General features: G+C 40.3%; 1 protein-coding gene across 2 annotated transcripts in view; it reads right to left on the bottom strand.

Moving 5' to 3' along the window:
* Positions 1 to 2,051: 2,051 nt before the first annotated feature.
* The window catches only part of GAK (cyclin G associated kinase), a 73,272-nt gene continuing 65,469 nt past the window's right edge, over positions 2,052 to 9,854 (bottom strand). For both annotated transcript variants that reach the window (XM_027446921.3, XM_027446920.3), the window contains exons 27-28: positions 9,016 to 9,192; positions 2,052 to 7,442 (exon numbers count right to left, since the gene is read on the bottom strand). In XM_027446921.3, the coding sequence (XP_027302722.2) occupies positions 7,341 to 7,442; positions 9,016 to 9,192 (279 nt within the window). In that variant the 3' untranslated portion in view covers positions 2,052 to 7,340. The remainder of the gene's footprint in view (positions 7,443 to 9,015; positions 9,193 to 9,854) is intronic.

Raw genomic sequence — 9,854 nt, 5'->3', positions numbered from 1 at the left:
ACATCTTCAAAACTTCCAAATATTTCCCCTATGCAGAACTCCAACTCCTTCTTCTCTGCTCTCTGCTTGTGAAAGTTTCTGTCACCTGCTCAGGAAGCAGAAGCAGTCAAATGGGATTTCGAGGGATCCAGCTACAGCATCAGTGCCAGTTAGAGGAAGCAATCAATTCCCAGGTAGTCCAGGCTTTGAAGAGAGTTTAAGCAGCTTTCCAAGGAACATGTCCAAGTGCAAAGCAACCAATTGATCTGACTCTCCAGTGAAAGAAAAGCAAGTGCAGAGCAGCAAATGCTTGAGAGAGGGAAACCTTTTTGAAGCACAGCCATTTGGGGCCGAGACCTGTTAATGTGCTAGGCAGTCCCAGGAAGCGTCAAAGTGTGAGCCGTGCTCTCCATCCAGCACTGGCGTCCTGCACTTTCTGGAGGTTCTTGATTCTGTAATCAGAATTCCAACAAGCTCCTCAACAGCATACAGATCCAAAACCCACAGACCCAGATCAAACAGCCTCCCATCTGGTTGTATCATTGTCAGGCATGCATTCTTTTCTAGTAACTGGTCCTTTCTTCCTTAGTTCAGATCAAACACAAATACCAAAATTCAGATGACTCCTAAACTCTCCAGACAGCTCTGGTGTTGCTGTAGGATGGAATACAATTGTTTTCCTTACAACCCCCCAGTTATTTCCATGTCTGTTCTGGACCTTGGGATCTCTTTTGGGAGCTACATTACGCAGAGCAATACAATAAGGCTGAGATCACCGCTGCCTCAATGTAATGCAAAGGTGAAGGCCTTTATGACAGCCAGTTTGGAAATGAATGCAGCCCCATCTTGTCAGCATCAGAGCAGAGCCAGCTCCAGATGGCTCCAAAAAGGAGCTGCTGCTGGCCAGAGCCGAGGCAGGGAGTGCTGCTGGGTGGGCTTCGGGGGAGCAGATTTAAGGAAGGGGGGAAAATACTGCTGTGCAACAGCAGCCAAGAGAGAGAGGATTGTGAAAGCGTGAGAGAAGCAGCCCTGCAGCTCCCAAGAGAAGGGCCGCAGGAGGGCAGGAGGTGCTGCAGGCAGGCAGGCAGCAGCAGTTCCCCTGCGGGCTGTGCAGGGAGAGGCCCCTGGTGGAGCAGGCTGTCCCCCTGCAGCCCATGGGTCCCCCATGGAGCAGATCTCCACGCTGCAGCCCCCCCATGGGTGGAGGAGCCCCCGCTGGAGCAGGTGGATGTGGCCTGGAGGAGGCTGCGGCCCATGGAGAGCCCCCGCAGGAGCAGGCCCCGGGCCGGAGCTGCAGCCCGTGGAGAGGAGCCCCCGCAGGAGCAGGGGGTCTGGGGGGAGCTGCCCCCACCCGTGTGGGACCCGTGCTGGAGCAGTTTGCTCCTGGGGGATGGATGGATGGACCCCATGGGACGGAGCCGTGTGGGAGCAGTGCTTGAAGAGCTGCTGCCTGTGGGCAGCCCCCGCAGGGGCAGGGAGGGACCAAGAACGGGTGGTAGAAACAAAGCATCAGGGCCTGACCACAGCACCCATGTCCCATTAGCCTGCACCACTTGGAGAGAGAATGGAGATGAGAGTGGATTGGGGTAAAGAGTTTTTTTGTTTGCTTTGAGTTTCTCACTGCTCTAATCTGTTAGTTATAACATGTGGAGATTAATCATTTATTGCTTGCAACTCCTTTGCCCTGTGTCTGTGACGATACTTGTTCAGCAATCTCAACCTCTGAGTTCTTATCTCAACCTCTGAGCCCCCTTTACCTTTGAGTAGGGGGAGTGAGAGGGCAGTTGTGGTGGTGCTCAGCTGCCCAGCTAGGTGAAACCACCACGAAACACGGACAGCAGTCTAAGAAATTCATCTGCCAAAACCACAGGGGAGGCTGCAGGGGCTCCTCTCTACCAGGAGAGCAGACCTTTCGAAGAGGCACTCAGTTTCCTAACAGGTACAGTCAACCTTAACATACTAATGAGCACCATTTCTCTAAACTCTTGCATATCTTTCTGAAAAAGGTAGTGGAAGTGGAAGCTTTGCATATTCAGTTCATTTTTCCCTTGATAAAGAAAGAAACAGGCAAATGATTTTTATTTATTTTTAATTGATCACTGATTATGTCAATAATACATTTCAAAGCAAAATATTCTGTTCAAGGACATTGTGCCAAACATTAAATCTATTTTTAAACCAGGTTTAACTTTGATTATATTACCTTATATACATACAGGTATAGATTCTCATTTCACTAGTAGCAAAATTACTCAGTACACTGCATTTCCTGGAAGATGGCAAAAATAGGACTTAAGTATCTATTCTGTTCTTCCACACACCCCAAACCAGAAAAAATCACAGGTATAGAAAGTACAATCACAACTACATGTAGTTACAGTAAGGACCTCAGAGCAAGCTAAGTCCTTATCATGGAGATGACAATTGCTTCTAGAAGTCTACATTGCAAAAATACAGTACATTCCACTAAAGAGTTTCAGGAGTTCTCACAATGCCTCTTAATCCCCTTTTGGTAATAAAAGCTTCTATGACAAAATGTATCCTTCATAAAAATGACTGGATTTATATTTCTGAGCATATATTTGAAGTTTGATGCAGTCTAAACTGCAGTCTACAATAAGCTCACCCAAACAGAGCAAGCAAGCACTCCAAGGTTGATCAAGATTGGAACTACATTTCAGCTTTGCCCCTCGTCCCTGTGCCTGGTAGCTGGAGGTACTCTGCACCAGGGACATACTCAAGCAGTGGGAAGCAAGTTCTTTCTACAGCTTTTGCAGGTCAACCACCTGCAAGGTCTTGACAGAAAAGGTCAACAGACTCAAAGCACAGGCAACTCTACAGAGCTATTTTGAACCTATTTACAAGCATTCATTACACTGCAATTGTTAAGACAATTAAGGACAGAGCTAAGAAGCAACAAAGTTTCCACATTTATGTATCCCCTGAAATATTCCTGCAAGCAGCAAAAAAAAAAGTAACCCAGCAATCCCAAAGGGCAGCTGAGATTTCAGTTATCCTCAAACTCTGCTTTGGTTCGTGCAAAATATTAATCCTCTGCATGCAGCTTAGAGACTGTCTGCATTCGTGAAGGAGCTGCTACTTTGTGCTTGGCAAAACAATTTTAGAGGGACTTTTTAGAATTAACAAGAAAATTGAGGTAAACAAGGTGTTTTTCCATGAACAGTAGTTACCCTCAGAGGTGTAAAGCCAAAGACTTTGCCACAGTTCCATGGAAATGTACTTACTCAGCACTGCTGTCGGCTTCCCATTGCGGATGTTCTGCAGGAAGCTACCATTAATTAGCAAACTACCTAAACTTTACCCAAGTGACAACAACAGAGGAACTCTACCTCCCAGACTTGGTGCCTAGGAATCATTATTGACTCACAATATTGAGCTTATCTCTATGATTTAATAGGAATGCAAATGTTTAACTGCTCACTTTCATTTCTCTTCCCTGCTATTAAGTTCAAGGAAATCTGACAGCACTAAGAAACACCAAACAACCATGCCAAAGGCTAAAACACACTAACTTATTTCTACAACAGGGCCAAGACACCTTACTCTTCTCCATAAGGCAGGTCCTAGCCAAATGCATTCTTCACACCTATTGTCTTCTTCACAGATTTCTATTCTAAAAGAAGTTGCCAGACTCTCCAGCTCTAACAACACTAACAACCACGTAACATAACCAACCTAATTCAGAACTAGCTAGCAGAAGTCTGCCCTACCATTTCAAAGGCCCTGCTTTATAGCAACTTCTGCAAAGAAAGAAAGCCAAGCACTTGGTTACTGCCTCTGGTCTATAACCAGTCAGTAGCACTTCTAAAAGGGCTGAAAAAACAGACTACAGACCTATTTTTAGCAGGGATAGTGAGAAACAGGCCAGTAAGGGGAGAATTACAGAAAAGTAAACGGAGAATTGAAAAACAAACAAACAAACAAAAAAAAAAACAACAAAAACAACACCATTTGAGATGTAGGTTAGAGTCTGGATATTCTTTTCTACTCTTCACTTAATCTGTTGCTTTTCTCATTGCTCTTACAATAAAATTGAGTAGCTTGACATGTTTAAGAACAGAGGCTGGAAGGCTGCAAAGAGATGGTATCAGTTCTTTGTCATTACAGAGAAATGAGAAACATGGGGCAGAGAGCATAGCAATCTGCTGCACGAGTCAAGGAGATGCTCCAAAATGCAAGTGCCACATTGGAATTTGGCAGACACAACTTCAATGTAGCAACACCACTTTTGATTCACCTGAACCTCAGCTTTTGCAATCAGAAGCAGATACAAACCATAGCTTTCGAGACCACCTCATTTCAACATTTCAAAATGCGTGCAATGAATAAGCATGAATGGAAAATATGCATTTTACACGCAGAAAAGATTCACTGTATCAGTTAAAATCAAATCTGTGTAATCAATTTTCCTGTAGCCTATTCTGAAAAGCTTTCCAGCCTGTGAACAGTAAGAACAGCTATAATGAAATGTATGAGTAATGGTTTGGGTGCAGTCTTCTCCCATACAGCAGCACTCAACCAATTGACGATGAAGTACAGAGCAAGAGAAAGGGTAAAGTCCTCATTCCCAGGTGGTGGTTTTTTGTTTGTTTGTTTGTTGTTTTTTTTTTTTGCTTTAACCATTTTATTTCTAAGATGAATTCAGACAGATCTACTAGACTTTTTCTTCTTCCAAATGGCCGTCTCATTTAAAAGCAACATTATGACTCAGCATAACCCTATATAAAATGTACCTTAACTTCCCTCTTCCCAATAACTAAAAAATGTTATGTATTAGCCTTAGACGATGAAGTACCTTTACTGGTCCTCATTCTGCACTACAAAACACAAAACTTCAATTTACTGTGTTCATCGCTTAAATCTTGATGATGAAATAATTTTGGTTTAGAATTTTTGTTTAACTGTGTCAGTTAGCTGTGCTGAACACAGGAATGTATAAGAAATTGGATTTTATAATAATTGGATTTCAGTAATGCCCTGTAAGCAAAATTTAACAATTTGAAAGTTCACTGAAGTCTGAACCCCTCCTAGATTCCTCACACTAAAATTCAAGCAAGTAGAAAGGAGCAGAGCAATGAATCAGACAGTTCCTCACTGAGGACCAGAGGTGACTAACCTGTAAAATAAGTAGAGGGTTCCTGTCAACCTGAATAAAGTTTAAGTATCTTGGAAGAATCCACAGCCAAATGTCTGTCTCTGTAATTTTTAAAAAGGGGCAGTCAATTTCAAGAGATCTTAGGTTCCAATTAAAACACTTGTGCTTATGTTTCCCTGCTCACTTAAAATCACATCTAAGGCTGCTGTTCAAGCAAATTTTTGTAAGTATTTTTTTTTTGTAAATAGGAGTGGACAAATAAAACCAGAGAAACACAGTTGTCATCCAGAAAATGCTACCAAGCATTCAATGCAGAGGAAAATTTTTCTGAAATTTAAATTCGAGAAGAGAGCAATAAAAATGTGTCCCTCAAGATTACGTTTCTTGAATGTGCTGAAAGGAACATGTTTTTTTTCTAGTCATTTTCTTTTTTTTTTTCCCCTCACTAAAAGCAGCTCCCTTTGAAATGTTTTCTCTCTCAACTGTATATAGGAGTGCAGTCAGTCATTAAATGTCTGTACTTCAGCCTATATTGTATCATTTGCCTTAGAACTGTAAAAAGCCAACCAGATTTCAAACACACAAAACATACCACAAGCCTTTGATTTCTAAGGATGCAGACCACGTATGTAAAAAAAAACCTGAGGTGTCCCAAAGGAAAAGTCAGAAAGTGAATTACCTGCTTTCATAAAGAATAAATCTAATGGGACTTAAGACTGCTCCAAAGTTGCAACTGAAATACAACTGCAACTACAAATAATACATAGCCTTCCTGATCCATAGCTGATCCTGGCTTCTGACTTCAAAAAAAAATACAGTAGCTGAATATATGTGAATATGCATACACAATCTTTCATCAGCAAAGTAGTTGACAGTGTTAGAACATGGACCAATTTGCAACTTGTGTTCACAAGTCTCTAACCCCCAGGCTCTTGGGCCGGCTCAGCAGTGGAAAACTGCATCCAAAACCCTGTTCAGGTGGCACTGAAATCCTATGTTTTTCTTTTCAGATGTTGCTGATTTTTGACATTCTCAAATCTGATTTGAGAACTGCATTTCATTACTGTACAGAACGTAATAGTCATTGGTCATCTGCATTCATTTATTTCTGCCCTACTGAAAACTGCCACCTGAACAGGGATGAGAGAACACGGCAAGTTTTGTTCTTATGTTGGGTCTCTGCTCATTTCGTACTTGGTGCATGGAAGGGGGATGACTAGAAATACAACACTACCAATACATCCCATGTTTGCACATACACCAAATGTCATGCATATCTCAAAATACAGAAGTTCAGACATGCTGCAAAAAATGTGTTAAAACTCTAAATGCTCTCTAAATGATAATAAATCATGTGGCATTCACTGACAACAAATCAAAGCAGAGTAAAATGTTTTCTCTTTTGTGCTTACACGTCAAGTTTCAGAATAACACTTTTGTCAGAGTGTCTGAAGTCCAATGGAAAGCATATTCCACTGAAATCAGATACAAAAGATACCATTTAAAGAATTAGTAAAATAAGTACTGCCTTCCAAAGGTTCATAATAAATAACAGAGCAGGAACATGCAGACTTTTAAGCCAAGATTTGTTTCTAGATTCATATGTGGAAAGTAAAGCTAAAGAAAAATCAAGAACAACCCTGGATGACTTTCCCTAAAATTGAGGTCTTTTTGGCTAAACGAGTGTTAATTTATCATAAGGAACATAGGTATTGTCAGAAAATATTATTTACAGAATGATTATCAGATTGATTACATAAAATACAGATGAAAATATACACCTTCAGATTTGAAATAATCCAAACAGACTTACTACTGATAACTAAAGCACTTTGAATAAGGTGACAGGCACGAAACATCAAAACTGAATCACAAAACTACTGAAAATAACAAATAGGGGAATGAAGAGGATAAAGCAGACATCAGCAGAAGTGGAATGATTTAGAATTGATACTAGTGTACCAGAGATCATGGAACTTCATTAAAATTCCATTTCACCATATATAAAACTGAAAAATCTTTATCCCCAGACCATGATTTCTTCAAGTACTGAGCAGCTGTTTTCTTAATGCATCTATGTAATGCTTTGTACTCCACATCTTACAAAATACATCACCACATTTAAGTGCATGATTGCAAACTGTGCTGAAATCATGGAAAAGCACTTCATAAATCATAGGTGAAAAGGTGAAATCACAACAATGAAACTCCAGTTCTTGGAAGTAGTTCAACAAAAGACGAACTTTTAGAAAAGGGACTTGGACCCCTGGTTTTCGAACTCTGACCATGCATCACTTAATTCCATGAAGATCATTTTGGCATATTGCTCATAAGGTTGTCCTGTGGCCTGAAAACAAACAAAATGTTATAAACATAACAGCACTTGGAATTGTGTGCCTTGGGAAACATCTTCAACTTTTTTGCTTGTTAACATAGTGAACAACATTAGACTACTGTGAGCATCATTTTGCAGGCACACAGCATTGCTGCCTCCAACAGATTTTGCCATAAATATTTTAAACAAAGCCAAAGCCTTGGTTTCTTTATGTTACTTCAAACTTCAGTGCAATTTTTAAGTTACTGAAACTTAGAAACTATTTTTGAAAAGAAGAGCTTGGAAAAACTATTTTTGAAAAGAAGAGCTTGGAAAACCTTTCAGCTAATAGCTCTAAAAACTAAATCCAGTCATTTCTGCAGTTGCTTCACAACAGTCCTCATAGGAATATAAAATAATGCTGACTGCAAGTGATTTTAAGTTTCAACATTAACTACACATTCCTGACCGTGCATTTACCTCCATGCTCAAAGGAAGGGAGATGACCAAAGAAGATTCCTTGCCTTGTCACAGCAGCCCTACCTCTGGGTCAGTCCAACCCCCATGGTTAGTAAGGACCCAGTCCCACATTATGGGATGGCCATTGTAACAGGCTCTTTCTAAAAGGAAAGGGAAGCTTCAAAGGCACCTGCCAATGCCACTCCCTTTCTACTGCTTGGCTTTTGCCAGATGTAGCACTTAAAGGACTTGTGTACTGCTTTAACTCAGGGTCGTAGAAGAGAAATTAAAGCTGAAGAGGAAAATGATTCAAAAAAGCTTGTATTCTGACATCGAGCAGTTAAGTGGCTCACAGAAAACACCAATAAACTAACACAAAGTTGAAGTAAACCACACTGCCAGGAACAGGAAAGAACAGGGGGGAGAAAAAAAAATGATGTCTTATTTCTCTGTTATGGCTGCAACAAAACAAAGGACTTGAACAACTGCTCACTGAACTGCCAGCAAAAATTATCTTAAAATTTAAACTAGGTATATTCAACGCTTATCTTTATACCTAAAACACAGCCTAGAGCACCGACTCAGAAAAAGATGCTACCTTCATATACTTGGAGACTAACAGAAACAGCAAGAGAACGCATAGGATATTTAAAAACCAGTGGAATGCTGTGTTCATTGCACTTTTTTCAACAGCTGAGTAATCTCTTGTAAAGGAGGTTCAACAGGTTCTTCCCCGCCAGTTTTGCTGTGGCAGTCTTTGTTGTCATATACTGGTGAATAGCCCTGAAAGTCCTAAAGACTCAGCTGGTAGAAACAAAGCAGGGTCCACCAGTTAGCACTGAGTATGCCACTACGCAATCAGAATCCAGCATAACCAAAAATTTAGTCATTAGTGACATTCAGGGGATCTTATTTGATAACATTGATTTGCTGAGTTCTGTGCTATGTCAGAGTGACAAGAAAAATCCTGCAGTACCTGGATGTAGTAAGGCATCAAATTCAGAAGACAATGGAAGAGAAGTAAAGAGTACTTAGGATCCTGATCAAGAGCCAACACCGTATCATCTCTCAGAGACGTGCCCAGTACAGTAAAACCAGTTTCTATTACTTCTGTCTGAAGGAGAGAAGATTAGAGGAATACACTCACCTTATCTGGATGAACTACCAGCACTGCTTTCCTGTAGTACTTCTTCACTTGTTCGGGTGTTACTAGATCTGCTATGCTAACAGGTTTCCACTTATTTTCCCCTTCCCAAAGCACTGTATGAAGAGTTGATATTAATGCTCTGATATTTCTCTCTTTTCCTTCAATCCATTCAAGAATCTGGGAAAAACAGAATGCATAAAAACTGAATGCAATAGTGCAAGCATTCTCTGTACACAGTCTGAACTCTCACTCTTTCTGTACAAGATTGGGACCCAAGTACAATTGTCTTGCTGTATTGATCTCCCAGGTTCAGTTGTCTTACACTACATTCTTCTTTCTTGCATCCAATACCGTTATCAATCAAAAGCTGTATTTTGCATCTGTCCCTAGACAATAGCTCATTGTTATTGATTTACTACAGAAATTCTGTCATTGGAAAAGACATTGATGAGTTAGTTACATATTACAAAACCCTGTACAATTCATGACAAGAGAATAGAAAATAGTACTTAAAAACATCTGTTACAATTACGTTAACTCCTTCTCAGGGTACAACATGAATTTCTTCACTAACATTCTCACCTGAGTTATATACAGAAGTTTCAGATCTCATATGCTAATAGTTTGCTTAAGCAATTTGCAAAAAAACAAAGCATTCTTTCAGGTATCTCCATGAAACTTACTTAGAATAACTGTTCATTTAATCGACTTTGTAACAGTAATATTAAAATATATAAATGTATTAATATTTTATCATCAATACACCAAGAAAATCTGAACAGATGATCAGATAAGACTCCTAGTTGTACAGCCCATCTCTAGAACTACTTCTTTTCATA

The sequence above is a fragment of the Anas platyrhynchos genome, chromosome Z, assembly GCF_047663525.1.
Source record: "Anas platyrhynchos isolate ZD024472 breed Pekin duck chromosome Z, IASCAAS_PekinDuck_T2T, whole genome shotgun sequence".
NCBI classification, from domain to species: Eukaryota; Metazoa; Chordata; class Aves; order Anseriformes; family Anatidae; genus Anas; species Anas platyrhynchos.
This window is presented reverse-complemented; position numbering and strand designations above follow the sequence as displayed.